This window comes from Pseudoliparis swirei, chromosome 22 (assembly GCF_029220125.1).
Source record: "Pseudoliparis swirei isolate HS2019 ecotype Mariana Trench chromosome 22, NWPU_hadal_v1, whole genome shotgun sequence".
Taxonomy (NCBI): Eukaryota; Metazoa; Chordata; class Actinopteri; order Perciformes; family Liparidae; genus Pseudoliparis; species Pseudoliparis swirei.
In genome coordinates this window covers 11,914,996-11,934,202 of record NC_079409.1, presented here as the reverse complement: position 1 = coordinate 11,934,202, position 19,207 = coordinate 11,914,996, and the positions used below count along the sequence as shown (strand labels likewise).

General features: G+C 43.7%; 2 protein-coding genes across 3 annotated transcripts; both read left to right on the top strand.

Moving 5' to 3' along the window:
- Window positions 1–159: 159 nt before the first annotated feature.
- Window positions 160–2,976, top strand: LOC130213239 (G-protein coupled receptor 20-like). Its single transcript, XM_056444716.1, has 6 exons — window positions 160–354; window positions 463–729; window positions 867–1,111; window positions 1,345–1,429; window positions 2,478–2,603; window positions 2,791–2,976. The coding sequence occupies exons 1-6, from the start codon at window positions 160–162 to the stop codon at window positions 2,974–2,976; spliced, it is 1,104 nt and encodes a 367-aa protein (XP_056300691.1).
- A 2,273-nt stretch (window positions 2,977–5,249) lies between these two features.
- On the top strand, window positions 5,250–16,390 carry LOC130213262 (solute carrier family 45 member 4-like). 2 transcript variants are annotated; one of them, XM_056444760.1, is made up of 14 exons: window positions 5,250–5,352; window positions 6,374–6,441; window positions 7,083–7,303; window positions 10,329–10,517; window positions 10,601–10,780; window positions 11,904–12,607; window positions 12,812–12,955; window positions 13,029–13,277; window positions 13,470–13,589; window positions 14,039–14,138; window positions 14,287–14,367; window positions 14,519–14,649; window positions 15,051–15,119; window positions 15,387–16,390. In XM_056444760.1, the coding sequence occupies exons 2-14, from the start codon at window positions 6,416–6,418 to the stop codon at window positions 15,684–15,686; spliced, it is 2,514 nt and encodes an 837-aa protein (XP_056300735.1). In that variant the 5' UTR covers window positions 5,250–5,352; window positions 6,374–6,415; the 3' UTR covers window positions 15,687–16,390. The 2 variants fall into 2 exon arrangements, with proteins under 2 accessions (XP_056300735.1, XP_056300736.1); XM_056444761.1 differs by having other exon boundaries at window positions 5,250–5,701.
- The last annotated feature ends 2,817 nt before the right edge of the window (window positions 16,391–19,207 follow it).

Below are 19,207 nucleotides of genomic sequence, written 5' to 3'. Positions count from 1 at the left end.
TATATACAGTATATATATGTGTGTGTATATATATATACAGTATATGTATGTGTATATATTTTGATATATAACAACATTGTGTGTCTGTGTGTCTGACAGTTTCTGCAACAACTCTGGATCGTCATCAGCATTACCTTCATCTTCATCCTCTTCATTAGGATGGACTTCAACAACACTGAGTCCTGGCTTCTTGTCAATACTTCATTTCCCGTCCTGCCTGTAGTAGCCAGTCCCAGTAACAGCAGCGGCATGGAAGCATATCATCAAAGGATGGCTCACTTAAACGAGGGGCTCTACAATGACTTTTATGGCCTTTGGATTGCACTGATGGTCATAAACACTCTCATATTCCTGGTAAGCACTCTTTCGGGAGCCCTCGTTGTAAAGAAGTAAATATTACTAACATCCTTATATGAGTGTCGAAACTCAAATGTTTAACTCTCTAATTCTGCTCTCCCACAGGTGGGCATGGTGCTCAACATAGTCGCGCTTTATGTGTTCTGTTTCCGCACCAAGCATAAGAGCACCTCTGTGATCTACACCATCAACTTGGCGGTGACGGACCTCTTGGTGAATCTGTCTCTGCCGACTCGCATCCTGCTGTACTACAGTGGGGGGGCGTGTCTCACCTGCTCCTACCTGCACATCTTCAGCTACTTTGTCAACATGTACTGCAGCATCTTGTTTCTGACCTGCATATGCGTGGACCGTTACTTCGCCATAGTGCAGGTGGGTTGGGCCTTTAGTTCGGAAACATCATTGGTCTAAAAAACGCTTTCTGAAGCCCAACATGCTGAATACCTGCTCATCCAGACATCAACACCAGCAACAAACTTAAAACTACATATTTCCTTTTGTCCTTGCAGGTTGAAGCTTCCCATCGATGGAGGAACCACAGTGTGGCCAAGTGTGTGTGTGTCTCCGTCTGGCTGCTTGCTATCGTGGTCACGTACTCCTTCCTGTCCACTGCTTTCCAGAACCCTGGCTGCTGTCTCTCAAAGCTCCTCGTTCTCACCATCACTGAGTTTTTTCTACCCTTCATCATTATTATGGTCTTCACGTTGAGAATCATGTGGGCACTAGCCGACCGCCGCCTGATGCAGCAGAGCAGGTACTACCAATGTGTTGTTATCAATATACACCGTACAGTACAGAAGATAATGGGATTTCCTGCCTGGTCTTTAAACTTAGAAATACAGTGTTTCATGTATCTACGCGTTGGATAAAAGGACTGCTATTAAATGACTCAAATTTGCAATATTTAAAGCGGATTGAAAGCCCCGGAGGCAGGCGGCTGATGGGATGTCACTGCGCTAGTTTGAACTTTTCTCTGTATTTCTCCAGGGAGAGGAGAAGGAGGGCTGTCCAGCTGTTGACAACAGTGCTGATCATATTCACTGTCTGCTTCACACCCTTCCACATCAGACAGGTGAGTGAGAGACAGGTTGACATTTCTTTTAAAGTGAAAAAAATATGAATACATTCTAAGAGGTAGAAGTATTAGAATTTAAATATATATTATTACACAAATTAAAATGAGAGCACATGAAAAGCACTGATCCCTTACACAGTAATTGCAAAATAACATGATGTCGTGTGTTGGTTTTCCTTCTGATGTCAACACTGCAGTGTACGTATGGTCCTCATCCACAGAGTGTAACAGTTACACTGAACAGTGTTCAAAGTCAATTCAACTCTTGAGACTTCAAGGAGACTATCCGGCTCCTTTCTATGATCATAAATGTATTTAGGGTCTCACAAATCTTTATTTTTCTCAATCTGTCTGTCTGATTTTACCGGTGTCCTCGCTCTGCCTGAAACGCTCCAGTTTAGTGTGTTATAGTGGAATGGTGTCATTAGGCAACTGAACAGATTGGGTCCATGTTTACTTCCTGTCAGCTGTTTCTCTAAGTGAAGGGTGGTTCCAAGACCCCCTGAAGAGCGTAAAGCTTTGAAGCCAATTTGACATTTAGTGGCCAAACTGTATAATTATAACTTCCAAGGGGCCCAAAAAGAGTTTTTCCCATTGACTCACATTGGAAAAAAGACGTTCGTAACGCAGCTGGCAATTTTTTTTGAGGCAAATCAACTCTCCAGTACGAACACATTAATTGCCACGATTTAACTCATTAGGTTCTAAAGGTTGTACATTACACTAATAGCCAAATCCAGAGTTATACCCGTTCATGGGAACAAGCCCTAGAACAAAGCTGGCCCGGGGACCAGGGGGGAGGACTAAAGGAAACGCTAGTGCGCTTGTTTTGTCTTCTCTACTCGGAATTCTAACTTTTTTGGCGCCACTGAGCAACAATCATGAACAAGTAGACATTAGTTTATTTGAAGCCAGCTAAAAAGGTTGGGAACGACTTATCAAGATGAGGAAGTGATTCTGCAATATTGCTGCTTTTATACATTTGTGGACACATGTAACAACCTGGTATGTGATATCATGGCTGTGTTGTCTTCTTGTGTTGCAGGTGGTGGTGTACTTCCACCCTGACATGCCTCACCATGTGATAGCCTACCACTTGACTGTCACTCTCAGCAGTTTGAATAGCTGTATGGATCCTATTGTCTACTGCTTTGTTACAAATAATTTCCAGGTAAGACTGGAATACTTTTCTTCCTCAACTAACTTCCTCCCATTGATCCCGACATCCTTCCTCTCTGTCACCTGTCCATCTATCCATCCATCCTTCCCGCCGGGCATAATTTGTCCACCCATCACTCATGTATTCGCTTTTATAATTATCGATTCAATGAATAATTTACAGCTTGTTTCTCCCTCAGGCCACCATGAGAAATATTTTCCGCCGTGCAGAGCCAGAGCCGACAAGTGGCGACATCATCAGCATGCAGCACAGCTCCAAGGCCTCAGGTGGGACGGTGAACGCCATCACTAATAATGCGCTCATGATGACCAAGATCCCCACCTCACTGCAGACAGACAATCTGGGCAAGAAACAAACACCGTGAATCCTCTTCCGCATCGGGGTGAAGAAAACTGAGTTACTAAGATGCCACAGTCGCCAGGAGAAAGGTGGCTGATGTTTCTGGACTCTGTAACATCCTGTCCAGTGACAGCAGCTGCAGCGCATAGGCCAATGTCACAGTGCTGAGAGCCCAGGACCAACAGCCAATGATGCTGCTTATTATAATAACAATTAAATAATAATAATAATAATAATGTAAAGGCCAACAAATTAGTCTGGTTCAGCAACCGACAATTGTGTATTACTTGATTAAAATTACAACATTGAAAACAGACAAATTTAGTCTGCAATTTAACATGAAGCCAAGAAACCTGCACGACGTTTCCACTGTGGAAGATCTCCCCATGCCAGACCAGTTTGGCATCAAATGAAGACAATACAACAGGAAACAAGGCTGACTTTTCTATTATTACTTAAACCATAGTGACAAAAAGCCATTAATTTGAAAACAAAAAATGTTTGATGTATAATAGTAGTGACATGTTTTTCCTAAAGTGTCCAAATTGCCCAGTTAACCCAAATTGCTTTATTTCATATAAATGTATTCTCTAAATAAATCACCTGGCTGAGAGAGTGAGCACAATTGCCACAGCATGTCTAGTAATTGGCCAGGACATTCAAGGATACTCAAGGGCATTCAGGACCGGTATTCACAAAAAGGAGATATTACTGACACTGATTCCTTCTTGGCACTATTCCATTTTTGTTTATAGGGGAACATGCACTCAAAAATACTTTGATCAACTTCCTACTGCAATGCCTGGTTGAGAACAGGAGGGAATTCACCATTATATCACTGCATCACGATGTAAAACAGACATCTGTAAATGTTTAGCCATGGACACTTATTGATACGTGATACGTGTATTGCACGGTGACCGCGTCACAAGTATAACCTCTTTTTGGCACTAGAGGGCGACATTGCACTGCCTTTCAAGGACCATTACAGGAAGACACCAAATACAATGTTTTCACTCAAATAGAAATTGCGTGGGCGACTGAAAGCAGCGACAATGTGAATGTTTGGTCTGTAATTGTATTATTACAAAGTATTTTATTATGTTATGTTAGTAATTTTGTTTAATCAACAATCAGCTGAACCTTTCTTTGCAGAGAAAATGTATAAATGAGAAATGATGGGGGGAAATCAAGGGGGCTAGTCTTTGCCTCATGACCTGAGCTGGTACTTTTCTGGTACTTCAGGAAAATAGTTATTTTACTTATTTTAATGATCAGATTGATGGGATTAAGTTCTAGTGATTGGGTCATCAATGCAAAAGAGTTGTAGTGCAGCCACCTCTGTCTGGGTCTGCAAATAATTCTGTCTGTTTATAATATTAAAATATGAAAACATTCTCCAAAGTCTTCAATGTATATGTATTAAACGAGGTTTGAAAAAATAAGAAGATACATGTTTAATTATTATTATTTGAAAGATAATGCTTCTTTCAAACTAGTAAAAAAATACTATATTACTATGTGTAAATTTGATCACTGTTGATATTACACTTTTGCTCAGTCGCTTTGGTACATTTCTCCAAAAAAAATGTATTTGCAAAACAGTAAGTGTGTGTAGATGTGATAAATATATCAGACTTTATATATATAACAGCACATGGCATAGCGGAACAGGACGGTCCTGGACATGTTCACCGGATATTTGTGGTAATGTGTGTCTGATGTTTGCTGACTCCTGTTGTACTTTCATTACAAACGGACCACTCTGAACATTGTGTGCACGAGAGACGGCTCGTTCTGACCTCAAACTCAGAAACTCACCCAAACTCACCAGAACCCAAGTGTCTTATCACATGTATCTGATGTCTGACGCGCTGGAGCTGGAGCGTCACCCTGATCTCACCACATGCACCGACCATCCCATCAGGATGGGACGGTGGACATAATGTGCATATATCATATGTGAAACACTCAATGACATTTGGGAGTTTCATGATCACGGTTATTTCTCACAAGGACGTTAACAAGATTAATTTCCACCACACATTTCTCAAAACGTGTTCTCAAACCAACTGGTTGTCATTCGGAGGTTGAACAAGTAGTTCTCACCTGTATAAATAAACCAGCCCAACTGGGAGACAGGACACTGCGCGGTGGGGGTGAAACACCATCACCGTGACTCCCCGACTGCACCGAGGAGAGGCGCTTGATGACGCGATGTGCGTCGTGTGACGGCCGCGCCTCGCTTTGTTACTGTGGAAACCCGTGAGGTGGATGAGTGTGGCGCACCAAGTGGTCACTCGCTTAGCCACCTTGCTAGTAGCCGACAGCGACTCCAACCCCGCCGTGTGCACAAGGCGGAGCCGCTTCCTGACGTCGCCTCCGCGGACTAAACCCGTCGGTATGTGACATCTTTCTGCCTCCACGTGCCGCTCTCAGCGACGTCACGCATTAGCCAGCCTAGCTCCCCGCGGTAAAGTTAGCCCACGTCCACCGGCAGTCGGTGCACAGTCAACACCAATGTGTCCAGAGTGACATCTCTAGCGGTAGCCACGTGCGTTTGTCGTCGCGCGCAACACAACAACGAGTGATGCGGAACGTTAGTTCTTGATGACGTCAGCCAGGAGAGCTCGGTATAGGTGGCTCAGGTAAGTGGTGTGACCATTAGCAGAGCTGCCCCCGAGCTACACGCGTCCAACACCGGACACCGTGCGTTGCTGCGGGGCGCGCACACGTTCACCTCCACTCAGGTAAGTCTCAGCGCGCGCGCGCGTCGTGCGTGCGTACGTACACGCGCTTCTCACTGTTACGGTCGCTCTCTGTAAAACCACCGCAACGTGGGACGCGTTTTAACAATGTTTATTTGCTTTAAACATGAATTTATGCGTGAGCTAACTTCTGTTTAGGAATACCTGAAACAGATTGAAAGCGATTTAGTAAAAATGAGAGAGGATTAACAATACCCCTGAAATGTGAACAATTAAGTGCTGAGTGGTAACAGGGGTTTCCTTCATCTAATGTCCCTGTATTGTTTTATGATGTATAATGGATCATAACACCGCGTATAGACTGTCCGTTAGTTCTGTGTATTAGAACGTGCACCTCTGCGTTGAGTCCTAACTGATTGCTAGTTGTTCTTCATTAGGACAGGGCCGCCTTTTGCTGAAGCCAAGAGGACTTTTGTTTCCCATCTTGTGACCCAACTGAAACCGCTTAACACACTGGAGCTTTCTAGTACTTGGCCTTTGATGCCCTGGGGGGGAGAGAGGGGGGGGGGGGAAGTGATCCGTCACTCTTATCTGTAGGTATCTAAATTCTGAACACATAAAAAGAAAGAAGAAGTTGTTACCATCAAGGCAATGGGACCCTGTGTAATATGATAGCTTTCGCTTTCTATCTAACCAGTGTTTGTTTCTCTGCAGGTTGCTGTGTCGCTCGGTGGGTCTTTGCCAAGAAGTTTCCACATGCTTTGTACCCAAGGTGCCAGGAAGTGAGCTTACATGCACGCAGACTTCTGCTGAGCAACACTGTAACCTGACACAATCCCCAAACTGCATGCACTCAACCTCCAACACCCACTGAGTGAACACATTCACAGACATAATCCAACCCTTCACACAGTTTACCACAAACCGAGTTACTGGATCCCACAACACGCATATCGCCTCCCCCCATCTCTGCTCCTCTGTGATCCTCCCCTCTACATACCTCCGGAGCTACACAGAACGTCTGTTCTCTTCCTGAATGTAGAATCTACAACAGCGAGGCACACGGCCGCTCCGCCGCTGAGCTCCTGAGCTGTACACCTGGCGACAAGTCAACACGATAGCCACGTGATCGAATATGTGGAATATATATTTTACCGCATCATTTTTCGTCATAGTAATCTCATTTATGTTCCATTCCTCCTCAATTGTTTGAATCCACAATGTGCTGACCAGTAGAGATGCTCTGTAATGAGTTTTTCTGGATATTTTAAGCTTCTCTTACACAGCGAGTGATCAAATCCCTGAACATTACACGTTGTATCGTCGTATCATAACATGTCTGCGTACATATCTTGGACATGGTCGCTTAAGTGTTCTACACTAGTATAAGCAAACCACCAAACACAAATCACCCCATTGGCAGACTAATGGGAGGAGAAGCAGAGCAGAGGCAGGCCTCTGGCCTTGTGAAGAGGAGGAAGTCCAAGGAAAAAACCGAAGAGAGCGAGAAGGAACTGGAAGGCGAGGGCAGGGGCATGCAGGTCCCTCTGCATCGCTGGGTAATGCACGGGGCGGTGATGTTTGGACGTGAGTTCTGCTACGCCATGGAGACCGCCCTGGTGACGCCAGTGCTGCTGCAGATAGGTAAGGAGTCCCATACAGACGGACGCACTCTTATTCTTCTCTCTCTTAAACGGATGTTCTCGTGACGTCTCATAGATATCCACGTGTGAAAATTCAGCAATAATGGCCGCATTGGAATTTCCCCTTTTGAGTGTTGCCAGCACAATGCTTTGCACATGGCTGTGATGGGTATGGGACATTAGCAAAACAACCTTTACATAACAACCGCGGCGCATTCTGTTTACCCAGTCGGCTTTCTTATTGATATCTCTGTGGCAGTGTTCACCTGGTGAGTGTCAGGAATTTGTCTGACCCGCAGTGTCCAACCCTGTGGAGTTTGACTGTCATTAGCCAGGCGGGCTCTATTGAGGTCCCTGTCTTCGCCACTGTGCCATGTAACCCGTCTGCCCAGCAGGAGCCAACCGGGGGCGATGACATTAGATGGCAGGTTTGCCACCATAGCAGAAATGAAACAAAGGCATTCCCCCAGGCTACGTATGACAAGAATGTCGAACACGGCACATTTTAGTCTCTGTTTTGCTCCCTCTTCACAGTATTGTAAGAAAGATTAGGTTTTTAAAACTTTAATGTTGGCCCTTTTTCAGAGCATTTTACTTGAGTGGAATATGAGTTTGGAGAGTGACACAATACAATGTATTAATGAAATGCAACAGACATCCATTGACTGACAGGAAAGGCGGTACTCCAATCTGAACAAGTGTGACAAAGTTCTGTGTCTGTACTCAATTGAACTCTAGCAGGATGTTTTTTTGGCTTTGCTTCTTGTTACTCAAAACACAGTGGCTGTCAAAACATCTCTGCCCTTATTAAACATTTGCAGACATTTTATTTATTTGAAAGCTGCACTGTTTGCATCAATGCTAAACATCTAGCAGTCTTCTTTCCAGCATTGCTGCAAACTAGCGTATAAAATAATAATAATATGAAGCCAACATCTGGATTGTGTATCCCATCACTTGCCTGAGCATGTTCTTCTTACTACTTTTTCTTCTTACTTCTTGTGCATTCACATCTGTCTGTGCATGTATGAGACAAAGATAACTGAGACCCACCGATAAACTGCACGCTTCAGTCAGTGCGTTTACATGATGGTATAATTCGAATCTTGCTTTAGTCGGACTATGCTATCTTTTGGGGGATCTGCTGTTATCCCAATATACATGGCAGTGAGGAATTCGAATCATTGGCCGAAAGCATGTCATATCCGATACGATAGGTGGCGCTGTTTTCATTACAACTCGTGGTGATACAGCCATTTCCGCTTGACCTCTTCACCACAACATCAACATTTCGAGAAAGATGGCGAACAGAGAGCAAGGCGAAGCTACATCCCTCTACTATTCTTGCATGTGACATTATCGACTTCCGGGTCACGACATGGGAGGGAGGGAGGAGGGCGGCGGGATCTCAAGCATGCGCAAAAACGCAAAGTCCAGTTCCTAATCCAATTCATAGTCGAATTATCAACCGGATCGAATCGCGTTATCCAGGGGTGTTAATCGGATCGTAGTCGGACCGCACAGTCGAACAAAGGTGTTTACATGAAACGGATAATTCGATTTCAGTCCCACTAAGCCAGTTATTCGAATGCATGTAAACACGGTCAGTGCTACTCGGGTACAAGTCAAGTCTTGTTGTCCCATTCACAAGAGAGAGGGAGAGTAGCAATCACAAATAAAACAGACAGAAAGCAACATTTTTCCAGCTGCAATAAATCATCCGTTTTGTTGACTTAAGGGAGAGAGAATTCAGGATTAGACCAAGGCAGCATGGGTAACGTGCGGTTCCTGTGAGAACCAGTCGGCTCACACATCCAGCTCGCTGAATTTGAATACATCATGTTTTTACTTCTTTATAAGGGGTGGAAAATCATTGTTGTTTTTTATTATCACCAAGGACTGACGGTTGTGCATTGTCTGTCATAAATGTCACATTTGGGCCAAATCTGTATTATACAAAAAAGATATCGCCCAACATTAACAGTGGGGCGGCTGTAGCTCAGTGGGGTAAGAGGGCCGTCCTGCAACCGCAAGGCTGTGGGTTCGATCCCCGCTCTCCCATTAGTTGCAAGTCGAAGTGTCCTTGAGCAAGGCACTGAACCCCCAGTTGCTTCCGGGGCGCATCACTGCAGCCCACTGCTCCTTAATAACTAAGGATGGGTTAAATGCAGAGAACTAATTTCCCCTTGGGGATTAATAAAAGTGTATATATTTTTTTATTTAATACTGAACTTGCTACAGCACAGATGGGGATGAGTGGTTACTGATTCCAGTGATATCTCATGGTGGTGCATATTTCTGTGGGTGTCCTAAAAGCCAGTGGTAAAGGAAGCTGCTTAAGAGCACTAGTGGGTTGTTCAGCTGTGCTGCGCTGGGCTTTTTTTAAACAATAGAACATGGGGGGGGGGGAAATGTTGTGGAGGAAAACACGAGTAGGTCGGCTTAGCGATGAGATTTGTACCATGTCTGTGTGACAAAATAAAGCCTCATAAACGAGTAAATCATGAAGGACATTGGAGCTCATATGTCAGTTCTTCCATCAGCAGTGCGGTAATCTAAGAGACAGGATTTAAATAGGGAAACAAGTAAGTCAAAATAAACTTGATGAGAACGTTTTACAGACCTCAACATGATTCACGCTTATCAGAAAGATGAACCCTAAAGGCCAACTCCATCAGATGTGACGGAGCATGTTTTGTGCTGAAGTGACGTGGTTTCCTATTTACATTCTGGTTTAAGTGTCCAATGTCTTTATATTTCATTGAGCTGTCATTGTCTAAGAAATACTATGACGATTTCAAAGGGAATAATCTTGTCAAACCTCAGACAATTTGGCCAAATCCAGTATGTTGCTGTGATGTCGCTTATTATCCAACCGTGGGGTCAAATGTAATACGACAGAGGCACATGTGAGGTCAAGCAATGTTTCCTTTTGAAACTTTCCTGAAATCTGGTGTCAGCTCGTCCAAGAATAGTATACATTGGCTTGTTTTTAAGTCTTGGATCATTTTGTTTGTACTTTCTAGGTCTTCCTGAGCAATATTACAGTTTAACTTGGTTCCTCAGTCCTATCCTGGGCCTCCTCTTTACACCTTTGATCGGCTCGGCCAGTGACCGCTGCTCTCTGCCATGGGGCCGGAGACGACCATTCATTCTGGCCCTGTGTGTCGGTGTGCTGCTGGGTGTGGCGCTGTTCTTGAATGGGTCACAGATAGGTGAGTAGAATGTTTCAAAGGAGATCAACACGGTACTGTGACTGTTCAACCCCATCTGTGTACATTGTGTGGGGTTCTGTTAGGCCTTTCCGTTGGCGACACTCCCAGCAGCCAGCCAATTGGCATCGTCCTTACGGTCGTGGGTGTGGTGGTGCTGGACTTCAGTGCTGATGCCTCTGAGGGACCAATCCGAGCTTACCTTCTTGATGTTGCTGACACTGACGAGCAAGACATGGCCTTGAATATTCATGCATTCTCCGCTGGTAAGACGACATGCATCAATGGACACACACAGGGTCCACATTGACCTGTATAAATAGCAGCTATTCTATAACACACATATATAAGTAGTCCATATATATATATTGTATCAATTATTTATCTTAATGTGAGTTTCAAAAATGTTTTACACACAGAGCGAAGATTGATAGGCTTCTTGTACTTTTCCACCAACCTGACCCTCAGTGTGTATACCTGTCCCTCAGTGTCTATACCTGACCCTTAGTGTCTATACCTGACCCTCAGTGTCTATACCTGTCCCTCAGTGTGTATACCTGTCCCTCAGTGTGTATACCTGTCCCTCAGTGTGTATACCTGTCCCTCAGTGTGTATACCTGTCCCTCAGTGTGTATACCTGACCCTCAGTGTCTATACCTGGCCTTCAGTGTGTATACCTGTCCCGCAGTGTGTATACCTGACCCTCAGTGTGTATACCTGACCCTCAGTGTGTATACCTGTCCCGCAGTGTGTATACCTGACCCTCAGTGTCTATACCTGACCTTCAGTGTCTATACCTGTCCCTCAGTGTCTATACCTGACCCTCTGTGTATACCTGACCCTCTGTCTATACCTGTCCCTCAGTGTCTATACCTGATCCTCAGTGTCTATACCTGACCCTCAGTGTGTATACCTGACCCTCAGTGTGTATACCTGACCCTCAGTGTGTATACCTGATCCTCAGTGTCTATACCTGACCCTCAGTGTCTATACCTGATCCTCAGTGTCTATACCTGACCCTCAGTGTGTATACCTGATCCTCAGTGTCTATACCTGACCCTCAGTGTGTGTATACCTGACCCTCAGTGTGTATACCTGATCCTCAGTGTCTATACCTGACCCTCAGTGTGTATACCTGATCCTCAGTGTCTATACCTGACCCTCAGTGTGTGTATACCTGACCCTCAGTGTGTATACCTGACCCTCAGTGTGTATACCTGACCCTCAGTGTGTATACCTGACCCTCAGTGTGTATACCTGACCCTCAGTGTGTATACCTGATCCTCAGTGTCTATACCTGACCCTCGGTGTGTATACCTGACCCTCGGTGTCTATACCTGACCCTCGGTGTGTATACCTGTCCCTCAGTGTCTATACCTGTCCCCCCAGGGCTCGGCGGCGCAGTGGGCTACATGCTGGGTGGTCTTGACTGGACCGACACAGCTCTAGGCCAAGCGTTTAAATCCCAGGAACAGGTCCTCTTCTTGTTTGCAGGCTTCATCTTCATTATCTCAGTCACGCTGCACATGTTCAGTATCCCTGAGCAACCTTTCGCTCCTTCCAGCCATCTTAAAGATAAGGCCGGCAGGGAGTCCACCAGCCAGTTGTCTCTCAGGCCCATTGGCCACACGCCACATTTTCTTGATGCGATTGCAGAGGAGGACGCTTCAGCTCGAGCCCCCTCCAGAGAGGACAACAAATCCGATTCTGAGGAAGGAGAAATGGACTTCTTTGTCGTGGATCGCGTGCGGAGTAAAAGCGATTCAATCTTGGCTATGCCGGCTGCGACAATCGAGTTGGATTCTGACCTCGACCCAGACATGCAACTTTTCCTGCCACACTTTCAACACTTTCGACCAGAGACAGACGGAGAGCTAGAAGATGTTTTCAAGCCATCAAACCACAGTATTGGGTCCTCGTCTCTTTCTGGAGCACAACCCGCCCTTTCTGATGGTATGATGGTTTTAGAGCATACAAATCCAGACAGGCCTGTGCTCAGGGGTCCAACAAACGGCCCTCCTTCTCTGCTTCAGATCACTTCAGGTTTAGAGGACTCTCATTGGAAAACCTGTGTGAAATCAGCTGTTGTGAAGGCAAGTATGCTTTGTGTTGGAACGGAAACAAATGGTATCAAGTTAATGTTACAAATACTTTTATGTGTGATAATTTCCCCTAACTTCAATATGCAATATATGGAACTCTTTAGAGACGGAGCTTCTTCCCTGTGTTTGTCCCCTGTTTTGAGTTTCTCTTTATGCCTTTTTAATATGTACGTCTGTGCCCGTCTCATGTCCCAGCATGTCAAGTCCGACAATTGTGCCGATGCTGCCTTGTCATCTTCTGATGACTGCAGTGCCATGGAAGGCCACGCCGCCACCGTGTTGCCATGCCGCCTCTCCAACACCTCACCACGGCCACACCCACACATCTTCTACAGACAGGTACGATTTCCATGTTTAAAATGAATTCTTTTTGCTAATAGGAGAAAGTTTATGTTCTTTTCTTTCTTTTTAGCCCTCCTTCACTGTCTCCTACTGCGGACGAGTGGGGTCTCGGCGCTTTCGACTGCGAAAAACATCCCTGTGGAGCCCTCGGCCAATTACCACCTCCTGCAGTCTGAATGACCTGAGTGACCTCCAGCAGCATCCAGACCGGCGGCAGTTGCAGTTGTCAGCTAGCAGTCTGTCATCCGAGGGCTCCAGCAGCGAGCGTGGACCAGACGAGGGCACGACTGTCCGGCTGCTCTGGCTGTCCATGTTTAAGGTAAATTGCAAATGTCTTTAGAATGCATGTGTTTTTTTGTCCTCATATTTTACTCTTGCACTGCATCTCATGTAGAACATTTTAAGGTCTGTCGTTGCAGAAATAATAAACTAAACTAACAGTTTATGTAGAAGTTATTTTTCATGTTTACTTGCTCGTCTTGATTCCTCGTGTCTCCTCTGTCCTCGGTAGATGCCACGACAGCTGTGGACTTTGTGTGTGTGTCACCTCCTCACATGGTTCTCCATTATAGCTGAAGCTGTGTTTTACACTGACTTCATGGGGCAGGTCATCTACCACGGAGACCCCACGGTAAACACACACTCGCACTCGCACACCCATTGTTTAAAAACAGATTGACTTCATGTTATGTAGCATGGAGACCAAATGGTATTCACACAGATATACAAACTCGGCACAATTAATCAAAATATTACCAAAATTGTAATACGGCTACATATTTGAAACTAAATATTATTTTAAATGAAATATTGTCATGCTGCAGAGATGGCCTGGCCTACATATTATATTCTTCACACTTAAGCAACATATGTTTTTGGTACAGATGCCCACTAAAGTCACTCAATTTCAATTAAATGAGAATGTTGTAAAAATACAATTCCATAAAATGTCTTTTGCAAAATCCTCAGCACTACCCTGCATGCCAAACAGACTTCTATGCCGATTATAACCACTACAATGTATATTTGTCAACTCAAGTATACTATTACATTGCTGAACATATTCCACTTTTGTTTCAGGCTCCATCCAATTCCACAGAGCTGCTGAACTATCACAGAGGCGTACAGATGGGCTGCTGGGGCCTGGTGGTCTATGCCACTACTGCTGCTGTCTGCTCTGGTAAAACACCAACACTGGTCCATTTCATTGCATTTAAATTTAAATCCCTGAACTGCTGTATTTTAAAGATATCTGCTAGTCTGCTTACCTACACGCCGTCCAATAATTACAATGTATCTTTCGCCCTCTTTTCATCACTCCACCCAAGCAATCCTACAGAAGTACCTGGACAACTTTGATCTGAGCATTAAGATTGTCTACATTGTTGGAACGTTGGGATTCTCAATAGGTCAGTTGCCACAATGCAATTAACGGCAGACAATAATAGAGGGGGGGGGCTACTACATCAGATTTGAAAGCTGTTGCACATTGTCTGACTGGGTATGCAGAATGAAGTGACATGTGACTCATTTAACCAGCTTCCATCTCTCAAACCTTAGGAACCGCTGTCATGGCAATCTTCCCTAACGTGTATGTGACCATGGTCATGATCAGTAGCATGGGCATCATCTCCTTGAGTATCTCCTACTGTCCCTACGCATTACTCGGGCAGTACCATGAAATCAAAGAGGTATGAGCACACACACATCCATGCACACTCTCCGAGCCTGACGATAAAACATCAGAGAGCAGCGTGTACTTTGCACGCATGCAATAAAAAAACATTTATATTTTATAGTGTTTGTGATGGTGTCATTGAGACGAGAGGATTTGCAATTAACTCAACCCTCAAATGTGTCCACATTTAGACTCGTACAGTCAGTCACTAAGTGTTCACTCGTATTATATTTGTCCTGTATCTCCTCACTTGAGGCATTTTCAGATGAAGCACACATTGTGTTTACCTGTAGGCTTTGTCAACATAATATTGTTTAAACTTCACCTAAAGGCCTTAAACACTACATCATGAAAACGTACCCACTTCAATCTGTGATTGATGTGACGTCTCTTCTCTACTCTTCCTCTCCTCAGTACGTTCACCACAGTCCAGCAAACACTCAACGGGGTTTTGGTATTGATTGCGCTATCTTGTCCTGCCAGGTGAGCTTTTATACTTTTTCCCCCCCCATCAGCTCTAAACTTTAACTGACTACCAAGTAATATTTTGCTTTTGAAACGAGCAACACCCAAACAGGACGTGTTCTTCTTTAAAAACATGTTTTATCCAGAGACGCAGTGGTTTTGGGTGAGAGCTAAAGTAACATGATGTACTTTTCCAAATGTGTGTAGTGAGAGTCTATGGAAGGCATGAGTGTCATTACAGTCTATACTATTATATTCAATCATTCTATTCCGTTTCTTTTCCAGGTCTACATCAGCCAGATTCTGGTTGCTTCGGCCCTTGGAGCTGTGGTGGAGGCAGTTGGCAGTGTGCGTGTCATTCCTGCAGTGGCCTCTGGAGGCGCCTTCCTTGGATTCCTAACTGCCTGCTTCCTGGTCATTTACCCTGATGAGGCACCCAGCAGCTCTGAGCAGGACCTGGGCCTGGTGGCTGTACCTGGAGATGCAGACCCACATGAAGGAAGGACCAGGGACCAGAGGTTGGCTCTGCTGAACCTCCCAGATGGAGACACTTTGAAGAAGAGAGACAATCACTCTGTTGTCTGAGTGTGTGTGTGAAGACTTGTGTAGGTTTCTTCACACTAAGCACGCACACAAACATGTGTGGATTAAACCAAATGTCTGTGCCTTTCTGAAGGAGGAAAGGTGGCACGAAGTTCTACATGTTCCTATTTTATTACTTTTTTATTGCTACCTCAACCCCAAAACAAGTAACTGTTTAGATGGCTGGATGGAGCCGTTGACACAAAGAGCCACATGATCGAGACTGTTCAAACTGATTTAGCTCAGACTACTAATGCAAATGTCCGCCTTTATTGTGCAAATGGGAAGCACACAGAGCACTTTGTCTCACTCCTGAACAGTATTGTTACATTGATGTGCAGAATGACGTAATGCGTGACTTTCTTCTTCACATAACTACTTGATGGACAATCATAATGCTGTAAAATGTTGTCCTTCTGCATGACATGTTGACTGAACGCTGTTAATTTGATTGTTCTACAAAATTCCAGACAGTTTCCATTTGTTGCAGACATAACCATTTCATACACTTTTTAAAATTAAATTGTTTGTCTGAACATGTCACATAGCAAGCTAGTGCAGGTTGTTTTTTTTAAAGGCCAAATTCCCCTAACATGCCATGATGCACAAAAGTTATATCATAATGTAGTTAATTATGCCAGAAGCTGTGTTTGAGTCAGTGGATGGATCTGTTCTCCATGTTGCTTTTATTAAAAATGATAACCATATGCAAGGTCTCCGGCGATGACCATTTTTGCCTGTGAATCTACACCGTTAACATGTTCGCTCAAGTCTGACCTGGGCTGGCATTTGGTTTGCTTTTTAAAAATACAAGTACAGGGGAAATGGGACGCATGGCACATTTGTCATATGCAGCCAATAACAAAATATATAGTTTGCTAGAAAGGCTGTGTTCTTGGAACATGGTCTTCCATTGGTTCAGCGTGCCGTGCTGCTCACAAACGGTCTTGCTGTACAGAAAGGACTCGGGAGAGGATGAATAGTTCCCGTCAGGCTTAAGTTAACACAACAAACCAGGGCAGCAGAGGGTGTGTGTGGATAATGTTTAGCACACACTTTAACATGCACTGCAATAAGCGACAGACTTCTGCACAATTTATTAAACGGCATAGTCGCGCCTCTTTGAAGGTCGTACATCTTCAGTCGCACATCATCACGCTTGATTAAGGGAGTGGTGTAAATGCAGAGGGTATCCTTAAGGAAACTACTCGGAGTATTATTTCTTTAATTTAGGAGATGTAATGTCATACAGTCTGAAACCGTTGCAGAGACCTGTAATGCTGCATGTTGAATGCTCGAGAGATGCACGTCTATACAAAGACGAGTGATCTGTGCAAACTGGAAATGCCTTTAGCTGAGGGGCATTGAGTAAATGCAACCTGAAGAGAAGCATCGGACCTTCTCCGTTCACTTTCTTTTTTAAAGGATTATCTAACTCAATGGAAATGGTTCACATCTTGTGAAAACATTGCACAGATTTAGTTTCACAGCAATAAGGGTTTTTCTTTTGTGACTTCCCTGAGGGCAAAATGCAGAGTAACTTCCTTCCTCTGTACACGGGCAATCCCAACAGTATCCGTTGGGATCTTGTTCCCTGCCAGCTATCCATAACAGAATGATGTCACAAGGGAACATTATAATTCTATGAATTTTTACATCAGATAATGAAGGAAAAATAATATAAAATCACATTAATTGCTAATTTCTAAATAAAGCTGTGTGTGTGTGTGTGGGCACGATTGTGTTCTTCGAGAATTGTGGTTCTGTTCCTTTCATAAAGCACCAGTTGACAAGAGGTTTTATGATTTTTTTGCAACACAACATTTTTAGGAAGACTTTCTTGGAACACGCCCGTAGTTTAGTTTTGATGTTTAGGTTTTAGAAAAAAATTAAGACTTATGGTGATACTCTATTACTGCAGTGTTTGAAGTGCTTTGTGGTTATTTTTCCTGCTGCACAGACTTTTGTACAATGTGAAGGTATTTTTGTACCAAATATTTGAAAAAATGTAATGCACATTTAATCGTGTCTGTTTTTAATGACCATTGCCCACAAATGTAATTTCTACATGTATTGTCTTCTTTATTTTAAAAAATTACAAACATTCATTAAAGAAAATATGGAGATTACATAACTTAAATTGATTCAGTGAGCCACAGGAAATTGATTGGAGATGTTAATGGTTCATTTAATTCACACATAACAAGTTATAAGTAAAGCCAAAAAAAGAACATTTTAAAAACTCAACAGCAGTATCTTTAACCATACAATTGCTCACAAAAGGTCTCAAATATATTGTTGTAGCATTTTGAGCACCATAAACCACATACCACATAGTCCCATTATATTGGAGAGAAGCCAGAAATCTGTCCGATTTCTCCAAAACTAGGCAACTCGCACCAAAACAATCTAGATTGATAAATAGATGAGGGGGAAATGTCTTTTCTTTAAGGTATACCATCTTATGAAAAAGTTATTTTTATTTTGTATTTATTTATTCACACAATAACAGAAAAAACAGTACACATTTAACATTATTAAAAGACAGAAATGAGCACTGGTGAGAAAAGAATCCCTTATACAAGGTCCTTCCAAAGCGCATAATCATCTTGAACGTGCTTTTTTTCTAGGCCAACCTGGCACTTCTATTTTTGCTGTGTTTCATCATTATTTACTTTTAACCAGTGACATATATACGAATATTTACTCATCTGAACAAAAGCTCACACGGGTTGCCTTTGTTATAACACCAACCTTATTCCAATAGCTTGTGTGGTTGCAAATATACACGCTTTTTAGTTTGGGAATGTTATTTCGAGCAGAAACCTCATAAATAGGGCGGTTTTCAAAAGGTTAAGAACAACCAATGGGATGCTCAAGGGACCCTTAAGAACAACCAATGGGATGCTCAAGGGACCCTTAAGAACAACCAATGGGATGCCTCAAAGGACGCTTAATTAAGAACAACCAATGGGATGCCTAAAGGAGTCCTTAATTAAGAACAACCAATGGGATGCCTAAAGGAGTCCTTAATTAAGAACAACCAAGGGGGTGCCTCAAGGGGCCCTGAAAGTTCGTTGAATCATACTATCTATTCAGTCCACAGCTGCGCAGTGACCCACCATGCGGAAACAGGCACACAGACACATTCAAACACAATAAAAAGCAATATTTTCATTTCAAATTTGCATTTGGCAAATGATGATGAACACATTATAATGTCCTACAAAGCTCATTACTTATTCTGTACAACTGCGCCCTCTGGTGGCAGCGTTCCAACACGCCGTCAGATTCTGACTGTTTACAAAGTATGATCAAATATATCAATATATTAGGAGGCAACACTGTATTCGAGGCTCTTAGTTCTATACATGATAGGCTTCGTGAGATGCTGCATTGTACTCCTTCAAGTCATCAATGCGCATGTTTGCATTCCCACACTGAGAAACAGGAAGCGGAGCGGACAGATGGTGCCGGTGTTACACCCCTTCTGGTTTTCAAACCTACTGGTTTCCCTGCGCGTG

Excerpts from the sequence above, each read along its gene's own strand:
- LOC130213239 (XM_056444716.1), top strand. The coding sequence starts at position 160 with ATGGACTTCAACAACACTGAGTCCTGGCTTCTTGTCAATACTTCATTT. Across the intron at positions 730-866 it reads GTTACTTCGCCATAGTGCAG|GTTGAAGCTTCCCATCGATG; the intron begins GTGGGTTGGGCC and ends TTGTCCTTGCAG. Across the intron at positions 1,112-1,344 it reads CGCCTGATGCAGCAGAGCAG|GGAGAGGAGAAGGAGGGCTG; the intron begins GTACTACCAATG and ends GTATTTCTCCAG.
- LOC130213262 (XM_056444760.1), top strand. The coding sequence starts at position 6,416 with ATGCTTTGTACCCAAGGTGCCAGGAA. Across the intron at positions 10,781-11,903 it reads TATTCATGCATTCTCCGCTG|GGCTCGGCGGCGCAGTGGGC; the intron begins GTAAGACGACAT and ends CTGTCCCCCCAG. Across the intron at positions 13,278-13,469 it reads TCTGGCTGTCCATGTTTAAG|ATGCCACGACAGCTGTGGAC; the intron begins GTAAATTGCAAA and ends TGTCCTCGGTAG.